Source organism: Schistocerca piceifrons, chromosome 5, assembly GCF_021461385.2.
Source record: "Schistocerca piceifrons isolate TAMUIC-IGC-003096 chromosome 5, iqSchPice1.1, whole genome shotgun sequence".
NCBI lineage: Eukaryota > Metazoa > Arthropoda > Insecta > Orthoptera > Acrididae > Schistocerca > Schistocerca piceifrons.
The window spans coordinates 297,506,354-297,526,713 of NC_060142.1; the positions used below are offsets into that span (position 1 = coordinate 297,506,354).

The 20,360-nt window shown below is 43.5% G+C and overlaps 1 protein-coding gene across 1 annotated transcript in view; it reads right to left on the bottom strand.

Moving 5' to 3' along the window:
- Positions 1–20,360, bottom strand: part of LOC124798953 — a 356,047-nt gene that overhangs the window by 92,062 nt on the left and 243,625 nt on the right. The window contains exons 12-14 of the mRNA XM_047262487.1: positions 18,925–19,106; positions 13,887–14,051; positions 3,751–3,910 (exon numbers count right to left, since the gene is read on the bottom strand). Of these exons, the coding sequence (XP_047118443.1) occupies positions 3,751–3,910; positions 13,887–14,051; positions 18,925–19,106 (507 nt within the window). The remainder of the gene's footprint in view (positions 1–3,750; positions 3,911–13,886; positions 14,052–18,924; positions 19,107–20,360) is intronic.

A 20,360-nucleotide genomic window follows, 5' to 3' on the forward strand; every position in this document is an offset into this window, starting at 1 on the left:
TGGTTAGGGATTTCCGTAGATGAAGGGGCCAGTGTGGTGGCACTCAAACGTATTAAAAGGTTAAATGTTCAACATGTTCTCAGAATCGTTGAAAATTCCAACATATCCAAGTACGTGGAACCGAATGGTCAAAATGAATATTGGAGGATTAGGGTTTAACAATCCGTCGACAACGAGCTCATTACAGACGGAGCACGTATCTCGATTGTGTCAACAATGGGTAATGAAATCGGTCTTGCCTTTCGAAGGAACCACCTCGTTATTTGCTTGAAACTACTTAGAGGAAACACGAGAAATCTAAATCTTGATGGCCGGACGCCGATCTGAACCAGCGTCCTCCCAAATGAGAGTCCCGTGTGAAAACCACTGCGTCACTTAGCTCGGCCAGAACTAGCGAATTACAAACCACATCAAATTTTTAGTTGCCATGGGTACATGAATATTCGTTCTTTATCCCTTCAAGAGATATATCATGAGATAGCGGGTGAATCTTATTGAAACGTACAGTACAATGATTTAACGTAACATAACGAACAGGATATTAGCGACACTGGAGTAAGGCACACCGAGGTGCAAAGAAATGAACCGTTTTCGTTTCAAGGCAGCATTACGGAATTGTCCGTAATAGATTTAGGGATACAGAAACTTAAGTACGAACAAATTTTGATAAAAGAATGACTCGAAAGAGTTTAGTTCAACTTCTGACATAGAGTGGCTAACCTCTAAATGATGCCGTGGAAGAATTAGACATGCCCTAATGGCGTGCGTCATGAATTAACTGTAGGCGAGCTTGGGCATAGGCGAGATTTGATGGCCAGCACATCAAGGTGGGAGCGAATCTCGGTGTCGCCGGCGAGAGCCCTGTGCGAGCCCATCAGCGCAGACAAATGCAGGCACTGGGCTAGCGCGTCTGCTGCAATTCCGATTTACTTCCAAAATTAACAACGCTCTTAGAAAAAACTATAGCAGCTTTAATCAGGGGGTCACTCGAAGGTGCTCTTCTTCCAGCAACGAATGATACATGATTTATATTTAAAATTAATGCACTTATTTTATGTAATTATAGTTAAAGTTAAGTTACAGAGGTAAGATTAGACTAACCACGAATCACAACAGGACACTATAGAATGCCACGGAGAATAGTAATATTAAAGGTTGGTATTATCAAAGAAACTGAGAACGATCCATCCTAGAACTAATTATATTCTTAGTCGAACATATGCAACACGTATACACTACCTGACAAAAAAATCGAGGCACCTAGAAGATGAAAAGGTTTCAAGACGGGCTGAGAAGGTACGTGATGTTCTTTCAGTGATTACAAAGTCATATTAAAATTATAAAGAACTGGCCTGCAAGACCAACTTACCAGTACGAAGTTATATTACATCAGGCCTGGACGCATGCTCTGATTTGATTAAGAACGGTGTCATAAAACCTTTGTATCCTCTTCTGAGGCAAACTAGCAGACAGTTGCTGTAACTGGCCTTTTATATGCTTTATACTAGCACTGGGACGGAGTCAAGTTCCGAGCTGGTACCATGCATGTTCTGTCGGGAATCTTGTTGGCCACGGGAATACCTCAGAATCAGGCAGACAGTTCACAGGAAGTTGTGTCATATATGGACAAGCATTGTCCAGACTCAGAATGGTACCATAATAGTGTCGCATGAGAGATCATGCATAAGGACGATGTATGTCGTGATGTATCCTTCTGCTGCTAAAGTTCCCTCAGTCACTACCAAGTGTGACCAGAAGTCATATAGAATGATTTCCCCATACCACAACGCCAGGAGTAACACCGCAGTGACGCCTCGAAACATTGGAAGACCAGGACCTCTTCCTGGGTGGCCGCAACACTTTCTTGTGATCGTTCTCTGATGTAGTGCAGAACTGCGATTCAGCTATGAACACAGTATGACACCACTCATCAGCAACCCAACTTTCGCGGTAGCGGCACTTCTTCAGGATCAGTCATTTGTGTTGTGTTAGCGGTAACCTATGCATCATACGGGATTCCCCACTTCGGCTATTGTTGGACTTCGGCCAGTGGTCCTAGATAACACAGAATGTTGCAGGGAGTCCATGTTCTAGGATGACAGGGGCTGATGTGAAGGGGTTACTGTTTGACTGGTACACAATAAGGGTATCCACCTGATCTACCGGTATGTTGATGACGAGCATGACTGCCTACACGTTCCCATCCAGTTCTACATCGAGCCACTGTCACATTCGATTGCCGCACGAATCTGGACTTAGCACGATTCCACCAACCGACCAAATAATGGACCAGGTAAGGCCCTATTAAAACTCTGTCGGGAGCTGATAATGCTGTCTCAGACGGGCATGCGGCATATATTTCACAGTGACTACCCATCATCTGACGATTTTCACGCCTCTTACATAGCCTAAGAGGCTTACAAAACAATGAAACATGAGCAACAGTAATGCACTGTGGTTCCCGCGCTACCTATCATAGATTATTGAAACTTCAATCATTTACATACCTGCTATTGATGTTGACGTGTAGAAAGTTACAGTGACATCCGACCATGTCTTCTAGGTGCTTAACTTTTTTCGTCAGAGAATCTCATTCATTTTATTTAGTAAGACCTAGTTTGGATTGCGCTTGCGTCACGAGTGGGAAGAGCAGCAAAAATACTTTGGAACTGAATGGACTCATGCTTTGTTCTAATGCCTACTGTAAATTAAGCATATTTTGGTAGCTTATAACAAGAGAGGTTTAATGGATGCTGGAGACGAACAGTTGATGCAAACACAGTCATGTTTGCTGTTATTGTATGCACAGTGAGGTGCCAGTATTTTGAATGTAGGACGTAAGATGTTTTTTTCGTCATTATTCCTTATGTGGGCACTAAAAGTGTGGAATTTGGAGGCGAAGTGCGAACGCGAGTACGGAGCGTCTGGGAGCACAGAGCAAGGGACGGTGTGTGAAACAGGTGTTACCTGGGTTAGTATGTTCTTTAGGTTGGAAAGTTTAGTGTAGTTACAGTTTTAGCTTGATTCCTGCTGTAGTGCCGAAGCGTTAACTTCGTCAATCTGGTGCAAAGGCGCAAGCTTTAGACAGTAAAACTAAGCGTCCAGTAATACGAAGTTCTGAATTATTCATGTGGAATTTCCCGCTGGAGTTATCAGAATTTCCATGCAGTGCCACTGAGCTTTAGTGATTTAAAGCAAAGAGTCATTACTTTGAACTTTAGTTGTTACTTAGTGAAAGTCTTCAGTTTAATGAGCTAATATCAGAGAAATTATTTGGCACGAGGTTTCTGTCTGGATCTGAAATGTGCCGTCAACCCCCCTCCCCCCCTTTCCCTTTACCACCTTCTAAACATTATGGTGACCTACATACGTGCCCATTCTGTGGAGTATATTGTCAATATTTATTGCTGACTATAAATGATTGAATGGAACTAAAAGTCATGTATGTAGGCCAGAATTGTTGATTCCCACTTGCTATAATTCAACAGTCGCAGGTGCTATAAGCATAAAATTTGACGTTGAGTTGACCAGAGTACGGCCATGTGTAGGCGCTTCCGTAGACAACCAGCAGATAAACAATTTAGTGGTCACTCGTCTTTCCAGCAGACTTATTACTAGAAGAAAATTCTGTTTACGGAGCAGGTTGTGTGTGAGGTTGCAGGGCTGAGTGTGTGAGTAAGAGTTTTAGACTTTTTTTTCGCATACTGTTCACTTTGGCGAGAGCCAATTTGATTGTGAAGAAGCACTCACCTGAGGGCCTGTTGAGCACGGCCCGGCCGCAGACGCCGTCGTTGACGAAGGAGTAGAGCGCTCCGAAGGAGAAGCCCTTGCGGCTCCAGCTGTAGTGCGGCACCGAGTAGACGAGCCGCAGCGGCGACCACGACCGCACGCTCACGGGGAGCCACTCTTGCTTGAAACAAACGCCACGATCATCACAACAGGCCCGCTCAACGTCAGACAGCTACTGCAATGGTACCAAATATTAGACAGACCATCACAAGAGCACACTGGTCAATCTGAACCGCTCTAGAGCTTCTAGAACTGGTACAAGGCTGCCACGTGACCATCAAACTCTGAGGAACGTATTGATAGTAGAATGACGGCTGTACAGATGCAACGGAATCACATTGGATCACACGAAGAACGGCGAAAAGAAGTTGTTGACGGTAAAATATTTTTATATAAATTGAAGGTGGAGAGGGGAGAAAGGAAAGGGAAGGGATTACTGATGTCAGTTCCAACGGGACATTACATGTCCAAACGCACAGACACCACCATGCATTCATATATAAATAGAAAATTGACCATCTTCTTCAGTTCTGATCCACAAACACGTCCGACGTCCTGCGGGAATCTGAGAGTAGCGAGCATGGAGGGAATGGACAGGAACGGCAGGTAGGTTGGTCGGTCGTCATGTGTGCCGAGATAGTCCGCAGAGTTGTGATAAATACAGTGTGCCGAGTGTCGCAGTGGTTAACGCACCGGCGTAGCCAGCTGGAAATCTCGGGTTCGAATACCGGTCCGGTATACATTTTCACTCGTTGTCGCTGATTCTGCCTAATGTCCCTATGCATCTGACATCGGTAATCCCTTTCCTAACCTTTCTTTTTAATTCTTCCCTCTCCACCTTCAACTTACATATAATGTATTACAGCTGCGGATTCCCCGTGGTGTCTGTCCTTTCGGACATGTCAGAAAGAACACACACCACGCATTCATATGAAAAATATTTTTACTCATTAAGCCGCATCATATGCCCATTGAAACTACTTCATTTGTAATCCTCTGCTGTTTTTTTTTTTTTCAGGATTGCATGGGTGTCCCTGAATGGCTTAGCACTGTCGCAAGACAGTGTCACGTTCACTTGTAAAAGAATATTTTCCGGCGCATTTCTGAGGACTGGGGCTGTCGGGAGAAAAGTTTCAGGCTCTTATTGGCGGACCGTCGACAGTTGGTTGATGCTGAAGCTAGATACTGAAAGGGGTGGGGGTCGGGGGGGGGGGGTGAGGGGGGTTATCGAAAGTATTATGGCTGTTGTGCCGCCTTCATTCTCTAGTGGACGTTAATATCTCTCGCTCGTTGAGACTGCGCGTATGCTTCTGTGGTAGGTGATAGCCATGGAGCCGGAAGCCTGCTGATGTCACCTCTATGGAAATTCCATCGATTTTTCCACATTTTCAGCTGCTTCATCGACTCTGATTTTATAAATATTGCTTTTTCTGGTTAAGATTCTTCTTGGCTATATCCAACAACCGATCTTATATTCTGACTTAGGGGTCTGTGGCGTTCGTCCTCTTTAACTCATTCTTTTATTCCCCTTTGAGCTTCGAAAAAATGTACGACGACGTGCTGGAAAGTAATGCCTCCGAATTGTTTACTCCTCAAAACCGGTTGAGGCATTACACTTGATGCACATCACTTGGTCGACTTTCCTACTTTTTTGAAGCAAGTTCCAACCCTCTGCCACTAGAGGGCTCGGATTGTAGCGTGTGACGTGGCGGTGTGTTACGTAATTATGTCGATGTGCTTGAAACAGCGTGCTTAAAATGACTTACTAACTGCAGAAGAGTTTGTCTATAGGTGAAGCACCTTCTCCTTCAGCATGACAACACCGGACCACACACGAGCATTGCGACATCTGCCAACAACGCGACACCTTGCCTTCACTACCACCGATCATTCTGCATATAGTCCCGACTTGATCACATCCGATACTCATCTGTTTCCTTCAGTTAAAGAACACCTTCGAGGACTTCTCTTTGACAGTGATGAAACGGTGCAAGCGGAGGTGATTCGCGGCTACATCAAGAAAGTAAAACATTCTGCAGTGGCGGTATCAACAAATCGGTCTCTCGTAGGGGGAATCGTTTTCGTCGCCCATGTGACTATGTTGAGGAATGAATATATAGACATCAACAGTAAAGATGTAGGTCGCTAACGAAGTTTGTTTTATTGAGAAAGCATCACGAATTTTCACATAAGAAATTCGAAGCCATTACTTTTCAATACGACTTCTTACGTTGCCACAACCGCCCGTCACACCACACTTTTCCGCAGTATTTATATAGGGAGAGTCCGTGAAGTATTTGAAATCTCGAAGACTGGGTACTATTTTAATAGAAATGACGCTAAAGACTTCTACCTTCGTGATGCCGCTATGAAAAAAGTAAACACGCAGTCACGGCGAACGAGAAATTTAAATAACTGCCAAGAAACAACCTAGGAAACACAATAACATTAATACTATCGTTTCCTGCGCTCTCCCATTATCTGCTTGCGGCATTTTCCCAAAGACGATGGCCCATCAATGTCAGCCTGAAGATTTCTACCCAATAACTCCACTTCTGCAAAGAATTGCAGGAAGAAAGCCTTTTATAAGTGAACGCGACACTCTCTCGACAATGTTCAGCGATTGAGGTGCACCAGTGGAATCCTGAAGAAGTTCCCAGCGAAAGAATCTAGAAGTCGAGCATTGAGAAAGTTTTATGTGGTAAGTGTGACAACATGGATGGTCAAATTTTACGGTGAATAACAACGGCCACAAAAGCTACTGACTTATATAACGAACTATCGCGTTTGGGCGTTCCGTGAATGATCTTTACTGTGTTGTTGGTACATCAGTGCATACAGTCGAATGTGTCTACAAGGAATGACGTACCAATCGCAGCAATATAACACATAACAATAGAGAGCTCACACGAGTGTCTCACCTTGTCACTCGGTTTCAAAGCCGACAACGAGTTGCTACAGTCATTAAATGCAGGTTCATCCCAATCTGTTTCCGAGCGAATGTAGGGAAAAGATCTGAATGCAATGAATGTTTCGAGGCGGGTACCTCGCGAAAAGCCACTGCTCACAGCGGCACGTCAATTTCCATCATGTTGTCAGACAAAGTAAAGCGTTAGAGCTGCCGACTGGAGGCGTGTAGTGTGGTCTTTCACGTCGTGATATTGCGTTTCTGTCAAATGAAGTGGGATGTCCATTGCACCGACGATCTAATGATGTATATAAGACGCCGTGTGTAGAGGGTGTAGTTCAGGCTGTACGAGGTTCTCTGATATTTCGGGATGTTCCTCGTCCCCTAAGTTTGGCTCACTCACATGAGTTATCACAACCTGTGGGTTTATGTTAGTATTCCTTAAGACCAAGTGTTGCTCTTTCTTCTACACGTTCATAACGAGTATGATGTGTATACTTTCGTCTACCAGATTAACAACTGCCATGGACGTAGGGATGCGTGCGTACGTTCCTAATCTGACCAACATTTAGGTGCCCTACCGCACCTCGACCGTTCCGCTAGATCAGTGCTTGCTGCACGTACAGACCAAATAAAGTGTTAGGCAGAGTTCAACTTCACTCACATCTCTGCAACTGCTTACTTTCCATGTACTTTGACTCTTACACCAAAGGTCTGATTTCTGTACAGATTGTAGTCTCACAGGACAAAAAATTAGTCAACCATAGGGAAAGCATTAGAAGCATCCTTTAATGTCGTGTAATCCCGCCCCTCCACTTGATATCCGTCTGCATTCGATTACGAAATGAGTCCACAAGATTGTGCTGATACGTCGTATCCAGTTAAGCCACTCGCTGACGGTCTGATCGCGCAATTCCACCAACCTGAATGGGTGCTGATGTCTGCGTTTTACCCGCTGTTCCAATGCGTGAGAGACATATTTCATTCCATTTCCTATTGTTCAAGTCAGATGATTTGGCAGGACAGCCGAAATGTAATGCGAGGGGGAAGTGTTCAGAAAACTAGTTACAAATTCTCCCAGCCCAATGAACTTTGCTGCTGTCTTTATGTGCCTGTACGAGTGACGGCCTTTCTGAGGTGACAAAATGTTCACTACATCCAGTTTCTGCCGCATTACTCTCCCGCTAACAGATAGAGATGGTCTTTCATTCACTGCCTGTGGCAATTCGTGTCGGGTTTGTAAGAGATTTTAACTCAAAAGTCATGAAACGCCTCTCCGGCCCCTCTCAGTCACGACCTTTCCTCGGCCACAACGTCGTGCTCGTGGCCACGTGCGTTACATTACTGCTTACAGACACGTTTAACAGCAACTTTACACACCGAATGGTCACTGGTGTGGCCAAACACGACTGCCACTTATTGCAATTGGTCACGTCGCTTCATCTACCCACGTTTACGTTCAATATCCGCTTGAAACATAAATGTCTCATCGATCGCTATTATTTTATGCCCACGCAGAGGCAGTGCACACGCGATTGAGCACGTGATTCGATCACTGTACCATCTGTGAAGGCTTAACGAATCATCTGTGCAGGCGCACTGAGGTGGCTAACGATTTGTACGGTGAGCTTACATCACTTTTCTCGCTCTATTTTATCCCTCAGTCTACAAATGCTATAAGCGTAAGTTTATCTCAGATTCGAAAGTAAGATGTCCGAAGCAGTGTGACAACCAACCGATTGTATCTGGAACATTTATTACTTTTATGTTAATTTAATATTAAATATCACATATCGTCTTGTTCCAAGAACCGGAGTGAAAGTGGTTTGGATCAATCTGGTCGCCGAAGCATTGTGAGTACTAAGGACACCCTTTGTTTACACTGAAATATGTTTATAAATACGCGTGGTCTGCGAGAGCATCATGGATGGCAGCTGTTCAAACTTAAGCCACTGTACCTCTGTGCTGCTCTTTCTTTTTTTTTTTTAAAAGTGTAATTGTAATAATAACAGTAACAATAGAAGCAATAATAGGCTAATAATAATAATAATAAAGTAAAGGCTAGACAAGACAACATCATGCTTTTCTAACTCTAAGGAACAGAATCAGAAAAGATATACCTGCAACAGCCGTGCACCTGTAGGACATAACTAGGATCGCTGCAGCCAGAGTAAATATTAGCTTCACCGTCTCCGCCGTCCTTTCCGCCCATCTAATACAACCCTTTTTATGCATTAAAACAACTGTCCAGATAGCTTTTATTATTATTGTTATTATACATTTTTGCCCTTAAGACAGTGATTGAACTTGAATGATACATGATTATTCAATATTCCCGTTTTTATGTTTTCTTCTTCTTTCTGTCTTCCCTAAATCTCTTAATTATTTCACTGTGTTCGTATTTCCTTTGTTCTGTCCATATTTTTCCCGGTTTCTTCCTTTCTTTTACTTCCAATTTCGTGTTCATAATTTTGTTTCTGAATTTGTCTCGTTCATCTATCATTTCCTTATTGACTCCTGCTTGTTTTAGGTCTTCTTCTATTTCATGAAACCAGTCGGTTTCTATGATTGAGCTGCTGACTACACCAAAAATCCTCTTTGTGAGTCTGGTGTTGTTCATTCTATGTATGTGCCCGAAGAATGTTAACCGACGTTTTCTGATTGTGTCTGTGAGTCTGTCTGTATGTTCGTACAGTTCTTTGGTTGGCCTCTTCATCCATACACCATCTCTACGTACTGCTCCTAAACTTTTTCGAAGGATTTTACGTTCTGTCTCTTCTGTCTCTGCGATCCCTGATGCCCCGATTGTGGTCGTTTCTGTTGCATAGAGGGCTTCTGGTAGTACAACTGTATTGTAGTGTCTGAGTTTCGCCTGTCTTTTATTGTATGCATTCTGAAGTTTTTCTTTTCGTTCTGTATTGGAGGCCATGTTTGATACTCCGATTTGCATGTATTCTCCAAGATACTTGAATTTTTTCACTTTTTTAACCAATCCGTATTTTTTATGCATTATTTGTGTATTGTTGTTCTTTCTTTCTATATATTGTGTTTTCTCGTACAATATGTGTAACACCGTTTTAGCAGAAACTTCATGTAAATATTCCAGGGCGTTTTGTGCTTCTTCTCTGTTATTGCTGAGTATTACCAAGTCATCTGCAAATGCTAGGCATTTTATGATTGTATTGTTAGCACGTGTTGTTCCTAACTGAATTTTTTTACTTTTTCTTGCCGCTGCTTGATAATTTTGTCCAGGACTGTGCTGAATAGTAGTGGTGAGAGACCATCTCCTTTCTCCTTGTCTGCCACCTGTATCTCAAATGGCTCTCCCATGTTCTTCTAGTGTGTCAAAGAGAGTCTGCCTGTCTATGGAGTCATAGGCCTTCTTAGTCCACAAATGTAACTACAGAGCTGTTCGCCTGTCTGACCTTCAAGAGTGTTCGCAGGTTCCAAATTTGTTCAATACAGGATCTTCCCTTTGTGAACCCTGCCTGGTATGCACCTATCTTTCCATCAACTTGTGGTTCCAGTCCGTTCAGTAACACCTTGGAAAGAATTCTATAAATGACCGGTAATAATGAGATCCCTCTGTACTTATTATGGTCTGTCCTGTCTCCATTTTTGTGGAGTGGGTGAATCAGTGTTCATTTCCATTCCCGTGGAATTTTCTCTGTGCTCCGTATCTCCAAGAGAATTTTATGAATTTTCTTTGTAATATTTTGGTCTGTGAGTTTCCATATCTCAGCGATAATGCCATCTTCCCATGGGGTTCTGTTGTTCTTTAGTTAATTTTATAACCTAATCAACCTCTGTGGTTGTAGGCGACTTCGAGTCTGGGTTTGGCAGTGTTTTTGTGAAGTGTAATTTGTCTTTGGGCTTCTCACAGTTGTGGAGTGTATCAAAGTACCCTTTAAGACAATTGCAATTTTCTTTATTTTTTCTTTCTAGAGATTCATTTGTTCTTCTGAAGCAGATATTTGGAGGCTGATAACACATAATATTTTTCCTGAATATTCTGCAGAAATTTCTCGTGTTATTTTTCTTGAAATCTTCCTCGATTTCATTTAGTCTATTTTTGTCGTATGTCGTTATTTTATTTGTGACAGTTTGCGACTTGTCATCTTCGGGAAATGAGCTCCATCTGGATACGGCTGGTAGCTCCTCAGATGCTCACGCGGCAACACGTTATTCAAACTGAGTGGTTTCGATCGTGTTGCCCCAAGAGCGTCCGAGGTGCCGCTAGCAGCGGCAGGCAGGTGGTGCTCATTTTATGAAGACAAATTCCACATGAAGTCGAAACCGGTCACTAATAATATAATATTGCGATCAGGACTATTGCTTTAAGCTAGAGTCACCAAATCGCTCTCTGGACGATCTCCATATTTATGACTTTTTCCTTGTTGCTGTTTAATTCCCGCTGTCGCTTGAACAACTTATTAGTTTATTGAGATCAACAGAAATTTAAGATGGAGGAAAGGTGATCATTTCTATAATTCTCGCTTAGATGATATCATTTGCAGCACGGAACACCAAGGAGTCCATAGTCGGATCGCTTGCAACAGATTCACGATTCGCTTTTAATTATTTCATTGCTGAGCAGTGTTAACCGTAACAAGAAAACAACAAACGCAAAACATACTATTAACATATACGTTGCTTTATCTTACTTGGCATAACAAGAATAGGATAAAGATTTATTTAAATCCTTGACCACGGTTTCAGAATATCTAAATACACCTCCATAAGAAGCAAAAATACACTAAAATCCCATCCTGCAATGGAGATACATAAAACAATCGTGCCAAAGGCGTCGTCAGTAGTTGGCATGATGGGATCCATTTGTTGCCCTGCACACGTCGAGACGATATTCCACTTCTCGTCACTTGTTCACCAACATTTCAGGTGTAACAGTCCCAACCGTCACGACGATTCTTCCCCTTAAATGATTGATGACTCTGATCTTTCCACTGTGCGCATCATCATCAATTCTGTGTTGAAAGTCAACAGCAAACTTGTACCTTTCGATTTCATCAGTGGGTTTTATTTCATGCAACAATTGCAGCTTAAGTCTTTTACCCGCAACATCATACACAGTACCTTTAGACATTTCTAATTGTAGACTGCGTCTGGCCAGTGTCCGAACTCACGAAATAAGGATCCGTTGAACAATATCTTCAGGAGTTCTCATTTCACCTGGTGATTTTGCTTTTAGAACACTACCAGGTTCATTGAAAGACTTTAGCCAGTGATGGACAGATTTGCTGTAGGTGGTTCACCACCATACTGACATCTGTAATTACGTTCCAGTGTTAGAACTGACTCAGTTTTCACAAGCCAAATAACACACTGCGCTTTCTGTTGCGGGGCACACATTGTTGCTGAGTTGCACTGCACTGCACACACGCCTGGACTGAACTGAGGGAAAAAACAGCATTGGTGCCGTCTCAAGGTCAAACAGATCTGCCAACTGCAGGCGAGCCTAACTTGGAGAGTTAATGAATCAGACACCACAAACTACAATAGTGTACGTCACTTTGTGCAAATTCTAGAACACATTAGAATTGCCCGCATCTCGTGGTCGTGCGGTAGCGTTCTCGCTTCCCACGCCCGGGTTCCCGGGTTCGATTCCCGGCGGGGTCAGGGATTTTCTCTGCCTCGTGATGGCTGGGTGTTGTGTGCTGTCCTTAGGTTAGTTAGGTTTAAGTAGTTCTAAGTTCTAGGGGACTGATGACCATAGATGCTAAGTCCCATAGTGCTCAGAGCCATTTGAACATTAGAATTAGGAAGTTCTTTTTCACCCTGTATTTAAAATTTCCTTAAGAGTAGACTTCTAAATATGTTCAAGCTGAGGGATACAGCTTAGAAGATTGGTACAAGTTAGGGAACCTTAATCCTACAGCGGGTATATTTTGCTCTAGATCTGAAGAGGATATACCATATATGATGCGGAAGGCTTACCACAGAACACTGAGCATCTGAAGTCTGTATTTAATGTAGCGAAATGCAGGAAGATCTGCAGCGGATAGGCACTTGGTGCAGGGTGTGGCAGCTGACCCTTAACATAGACAAATGTAATGTATTGCGAATACATAGAAAGAAGGATCCTTTATTGTATGATTATATGATAGCGGAACAAACACTGGTAGCAGTTACTTCTGTGAAATATCTGGGAGTATGCGTGCGGAACGATTTGAAGTGGAATGATCATATAAAATTAATTGTTGGTAAGGCGGGTACCAGGTTGAGATTCATTGGGAGAGTGCTTAGAAAATGTAGTCCATCAACAAAGGAGGTGGCTTACAAAACACTCGTTCGACCTATACTTGAGTATTGCTCATCAGTGTGGGATCCGTACCAGATCGGTCTGACGGAGGAGATAGAGAAGATCCAAAGAAGAGCGGCGCGTTTCGTCACAGGGTTATTTGGTAACCGTGATAGCGTTACGGAGATGTTTAATAAACTCAAGTGGCAGACCCTGCAAGAGAGGCGCTCTGCATCGCGGTGTAGCTTGCTCGCCAGGTTTCGAGAGGGTGCGTTTCTGGATGAGGTATCGAATATATTGCTTCCCCCTACTTATACCTCCCGAGGAGATCACGAATGTAAAATTAGAGAGATTAGAGCGCACTCGGAGGCTTTCAGACAGTCGTTCTTCCCGCGAACCATACGCGACTGGAACAGGAAAGGGAGGTAATGACAGTGGCACGTAAAGTGCCCTCCGCCACACACCGTTGGGTGGCTTGCGGAGTATCAATGTAGATGTAGATGTAGTTGATGATGTTTAAACTGCTTTTAACCTAATGTTTGGGTTAAATAAACAAAACCTGAGAAGTGGTCACTTCCACTTATATGTCATGTCTTAAACTATACCCCTTTATTAGTATGTGTTGTCCGCCCCTGGTAGCTGAATGATCAGCGTGACGGATTGTCAGTCCTCTGGGCCCGAGTTCGATTCCCGGCTGAGTCGTCGAATTTTCTCCTCCCAGGAAGTGGGTGTTGTGCTGTCCTCATCATCATCCTACCATCCTCATCGACTGCAGGTCGCCGAAGTGGCGTCAAATTGAAAGATCAGCACCCGGTGAACGAACTGCCCAACGGGGGGCCCTAGCCATACGATTAAATTAAATAAATACTACTATGTGTTAGCATAATAGCACTTCATGGTCTTCAGTAACACAAGGTGTGGTAGGCCCACCTGGAAGTCGCCGCAGAGACAGGCGAGCGACTGCCCGTCGTCGGTGGCCAGCAGCAGGTGGTCCATCTGCGCCAGCGGCAGCAGGTTGGTGACGCAGCGGCAGCCGCCGTCCCCGCATTGCGTGTGGCAGTGCGGGTCCTGCGTCAGCCGCGCCAGCGAGTTCACCTGCGAGACAACAGGAGCCAGCCAGTGTCGCGACAGTGCATGTCGAGGCAAACGGATGAATCCTTGCGAAGGAAGTCTAGTGTTGGTGCAGATATACAAGTGGATGCAGGCTGCTAATTTCACGGACAGAAGCTCCGTAACACGCAGGATTGCTAGAGGGAACCGAGGATATTCGAAGAACAGAAGTGCCTTTCGTTAGAGGTTCACTTAGTGAAAGTGAAAACGTCACGGAGGTGCTCGCCCAACTTCAGTGGCAGACGCTGCGGGAGAGGCATTCTAGATCACTATTTAGTTTGTTATAAGAATTTCGAGAGCGTACGTACCTTGAAGAGCAAAGCAATATATTGCTTTCTCCTGTGTATATCTCGTGAAAAGATCATGAGGATAACATTCGAGGGATCCGAACCCTCCCGGAGGCCTACCACCAATTATTGTTCCCAGGGACCGTTCACGACTGGAACAGGATGAGGGGAAGTGGCAGTGGTACCTAACGTACCCTTCGTTACACACCACAAGGTGGCTTGCGGAAATAGGTGATTCAGGTGCACCTACGTATAAGTTTTAGGCAAACCGTAACGCCTTCAGATGCCATGCGAAATTTTTCATGTTCTCTCTCTCACTATCGGCAAACTATTAGTCCTACAAACAAAAATTTATAGGACTTTTTCGTAGGAACTTCAGGGTACTTAAATTTTTTAGAGGGATACGTTTTCCTTGGAGGTCGTGGTTTTCGTATTATTCATGAAATACGTACAAAAGTAACATCAAACGCGTTTTTATTGACTAACTCAAAAACCGCGGCCTCCAGAGAAAATGTATTGCAGTATGAAAATTAATTGCATTAAATTTCTTACAAAAATGTCCTGTTATTTTTTTCTACAGGGATGATACGTTGCGTGTAGCGAACGATAGAACATGATAATCTGGCTTGTGGTGTTTGAAGGCGTTTCGGGTTGCATAAAAACCATGCGCAGGGGCTACTGAATCACTGTGCATGTGTAGATGTAAAGTGTTGTGACTTCATAAGTTTCTGCGGTACATCGTAGTTTACAATAAAAGGGCATATTGATGCATAGCCTCACTTTTTTATTTATTTGTTTTCTCGTCTACGAGCGTAATGATGGAGTTCTAGGGCACCGTATTTACCACAAACCTGCTTACACTAACCGGTATTTGCATGCTACAAGCTGTTATCCATCGTACCAACGCCTTGAAGTTCTAGATCTGAAGAGGATATACCATATATGATGCGGAAGGCTTACCACAGAACACTGAGCATCTGAAGTCTGTATTTAACCGAAACGGAATCTGGGGGAGGCAGGCCGTCCTGCCGTGGAATTCGGACCATCAACGGAAGTACATCAGCTGCTTCGTATCATGGCTAGGAGCATATCAGCAAAAACAGAGAGAATTTTAAGGAAATTAAACATAAAAGATGGGCTTCGTATGTTCCGCAGGATTAATCCTCGTTTGTGCTCCGTTACATATGGTGTGGGATCAAGGAGGTATGTTGTATTTCAGATTTCATATCGCTGCGGTAATGTACACATTGTTCAAACCATCCGTTCTGTTGAGAACAGGAGCATTATGAACTACAAGCAAATTATGGTGGTAACATGAATTCCTTCTAATACACTCTAAGACCATGAAGGAATTGTCCGAATGGAACGGATATCGATAGAGCTGCTGTACATGTACTGGCATTCCATAAAATTTTGATAATTTATTCAGGAGTAAGAGTTTCACAAAGTGAGCAAGACAATAACGCGTTGGTCCATCTCTGGCCCCTATACAAGCAGTAATTCGGCCTAGCAATGACTTGATAAAGTAGTTGGATGTCCTCCTGATGGATACCGTGACAAATTCCGTCCAATTGGTGCGTTATTTCGTCAAATTCCCGAGTTGGTTGAAGGGTCCTACGCATAATGATCCAAAAGTTTTCAATCGGAGAGAGATCCGGCGATCTTGCTTGCCGAGGTAGGTTTTGGTAACCACGAAGGCATGCAGCTGAAACTCTCACCGTTTGCGGCGTGGCACTATTTTGCTGAAATGTTAACCCAGGATGGCTTGCATTGAAGGGCAACAAAAGGAGCGTAGAATATCGTCGATGTAACGCTGTGCTATAAGGATGCTGCGGGCAACAATCGAAGAGGTTCTCCTGTGAAAATAAATGGCACACAAGAGCATCAAAATTGCAACGCAAAGCTCTGCATCGGCAGATACGCTTGATGTTTGGAAGCGTATGTGACGCTTATGCTCAATACATTGGTCCTGCATGGACCTGATAAGATTACATAAGTAACGGGTAAGGCCAACTCTAGATTGCGGTATATTGGTAGAATCCTGAAGCGAGGCATTCCTTCAATAAAGGAATTTGCTTACAATACTTTAGTTCCTCCAGTCTTGGAGTATTGCTCGTCTGTATGGGGCCCTTACCAGTTGCGTCTGGTTCCAGAGATTGAGATGGTCCTAAGACGAGCAGCAAGATTAGTGACTGGTACATTAGCCAACGCGAGTGCGTTACAAATCACATAGAAAGTTTGATGTGGGATACACCTGCAGATAGACGACGCTCTAAACGGAAGGGGCTGCTCACTAAATTCCAAAGCAGATCCTCGCCAATGATATAGAGCATATATTATTACCACCAACTTTCATATCGCGCAATGATCACCATTCAAAGATAAGGGAAATTAGCGGTCCACACAGTTACTTGGTTACAGGTTTTGAAATGTTAAACTCATTTGCTACCGGTCGGGTTCGAAGTTTGCATCATTGCCCAAGTTTTAAAACCATGTAAACACCGATTAAATTTTAAATAAACTTAAATTTATCATCAGCTACGGGGATAAATCACGATAGTGTAACAGCCTGACGGATTAAAATTGTGTGTCAGACCGATATTCGAGATTGGGACATTTGACTTTCTAGGAAAATTTGTCAGTCGATTGAGCTTCAATTTTGCCAGTACCTCATCCTCAACATTCCATGAGCGCTAGTCTAGCTAGGTATGCAGGAGAGCTGCTGAGAAATTTGGGTGGTTGTAGATGAGGTACTGGGGGAAGAGAAGCAACTGAGGACAGGTTGTTTAGTCCTTGGATAGCTCAGTTCGTAGAGCACTTCCAGCAGAAGGTAAAGGTCCCGCGTTCGATTGTCGGTCAGGCCCACAATTTTTAATCTGTACACACTCCACTGCAAGTGAAAAATCAATCTGAAATCATCATACGTAATATGTAGAAAAACAATCATTGTACATATGTGTTAACCGAGTTGTTTGTCCCAATTTATAACGCCACGCTTGCAGTCATCATATGACAAGGAAGAGTGTAACAATAGCCTATGGATCCTGCAGCTTCATCTAATAACATAATAAATTGAACTGGCATATAGTCACATGAAAGCCTACTAATAGTTTTGACTTAGAGTGTACTTCGGCCGTCGACCGCCAGGAGTACAAAGGTATCTATTGTACAGAGATTTGTGTATCAAGGTTCTTGGGACATAACTCGTGAACAACCTGTCACATAAATTATCAAAAACAATTTAACTTTGATTTGAATTATTAGTCACTGATATTAATGTTTCGATACTGGCTATATTTATTATTTTTATGCTGTTACTTGTACTTTGGCTCTGGCTTCTTTATTTCATTTTTATCTTTCAGATCGACCCGTTAATGTAACGTAGGAGCAGCTGTAGGCTAATACGTTCATTGTCTATGGAGCCAAGAATCAGTGGGTGTTGTAAGCCACTGATGCGAATCAGTCTTTAGATCAGTCCAGGTGTGTACGCATTTCCATTGTATTGTGTTATTACTGACCAACAGCCGAAGAGTTTCAATAAAATTTAGCACACGTAAGTGTATTAAACCCTTCATGCAAGAAACTGTTTAGCAATGAACTGCTCCGTTTCTTGACATTAACTCATAGTCCTGGACGTCACACTTTTGCGATATATTGGGTGATCAAAAAGTCAGGATAAATTTGAAAACTGAATAAATCACGGAATAATGTAGATAGAGAGGTACAAATTGACACACATGCTTGGAATGACATGGGGTTTTATTAGAACCAAAAAAATACAAAAATTCAAAAAACGTCTGACAGATAGTGCTTCATCTGATCCGAATAGCACTAATTAGCATAACAAAGTAAGACAAAGCAAAGATGATGTTCTTTACAGGAAATGCTCAATATGTACACCATCATTCTTCAACAACAGCTGTAGTCGAGGAATAATGTTGTGAACAGCACTGTAAACCACGTTCGGAGTTATGGTGAGGCATTGGCGTCGGATGTTGTCTTTCAGCATCCCTAGGATGTCGTACGATCACGATACACTGGCGACTTCAGGTAACCCCAAGGCCAATATTCGCACGGACTGAGGTCTGAGGACCTGGGAGGCCAAGCATGACGGAAGTGGCGGCTGAGCACACGATCATCACCAAACGACGCTCGCAAGAGATCTTTCACGCATCTAGCAATACTTTGTGGTTGTTGTTTTTTTTTTGTTACAATGAAACCTCATGTCATTTCAACCATGTGTGTCGATTTTTACCTCTCTATCTACATTATTACATGGTTTATTAAATTTTCAAATTTATACTGACTTTATGATCACCCGGTATATGGAAGTTAAAGAAATCAACGACATGGAACTACACATTCATAACATTCGTGTAGATATTCAACAGGTTTCATTTAAGAGCTCCGCAAGTCGGTGTCGGGGTGTTTATATGAAACGAATGCAACGCTGCTCATGGTTGTCGCATGACTGATACACAGGTGTAATGTATTCAGGCTGTAACTTTTGTTACAAATACTTAGGAAAACTGCTTATTTGTTGAGTGATACAGTCCAGGAATTCGACTCACCGTGAGTGTGACGCTCTGATTGGCGGCCGGCACGAACCTCTGGGAGCAACGGAGGGCGCCCTCGATGTTCCAGAAGATCTGCTGGCTGCCCGGGTTGGTGACGGTGCCCTCCCGGCTGCTGCTCAGCCCGTAGTACGCCACGTCGCACAGCGAGTCCGGCTGCAGCGTGCCTTCCACGTGCTCTGCGCACATCAAGAAGGCATTTGTAGAGATACATCAGAGATTATACTCCAGTGCCAGCAGTAAGCATAATCTGGTCATTGAACGCCGCATGGCGTTGCTGACACACGAGGCGATAAGGATAGTAAGTAAGCGGAGCAGACGAAAGGCTGAATACCTGCTCTAGGTATCAATACATTTGCAATATTGTTATTAATTTTATTTCAGTAGACTAACAAATTCAGTTCAACTTTTTTACAAATATAGCGTAACGTGCAGGGCACGGTCTTGGGAAGGTGAGTCATACACTGGCCGAACCCGTGCGACGGAATAACGTCTGTGGCATGATACACCGGCCTGCCACTGGTTCTTAGACAGTTTCCAACACTCGTTTAGGCAAATGCTTGACTGCTCCCGAAATTCCGCCTAGCAGAGCACAATACACGAACAGTTAAAATACCATCACACACAGAACGAAATTCGCACGTTTTACAGACAGACGGCGCACGCGACTTCTTTCTCTTACGACTGCGGCCTCGGGAATGGCATCCTTGCATCCTGTCACAAACGAAAGTAATAAAAGAATACACTTTGACGACCTATCAAGTATGACCGCTCGCAGAAGACGCAAGTGTGGTGTAGTGGTTGCGAGTTTAATTCATAATCGTAACGTCGTCGGTCCCGGGTTCGAATCCGCCGGGACGGTATCTCAGCGTGTTCAGCCAGAGAGCTGTTTAGCCTCTGTAATAAAAGAAACTGAGTGGAAGGATAAACAAAGCGAACTTTAACGGATGCCATGTGACGCCCGTACGACAAAACACAACGATCTGCATGGAACAAAATGAAAAAAAAAAAAATCCCACCGCTGCTTTAATTTTGATAAACAATTAGCATTGGCGGCCGAGACTTACGGCATAAGAAATGAACCCCATTCTGTCTATGGCCTTGTCAAAGAAGGCGGAGGAGCGGACAGAGTTTCAGGGCACTCTCTTGTCTTGGGGGTGGGAAACTGTCCCTAAAGGCAGAAGAATCAGCAATGATCAACAGCATGAGGATGCAGAAGGCAATGGAAACCACTGCATTAATGACACATAATGTGTATCCACAGAACATGTGGCGTATAATTGAAGAAGAGTTATGATGATCTCTCTATTGGCCAAAAATATCGGAATAGTCCCCCATTCGGGTCTCCGGGAAGGGGCTGCCAAGGGGGAGATTACCCTGAGAAAAAGATTGAATAATCAACGAAAGTATAACGTTCTGCGACGAATGGTTGT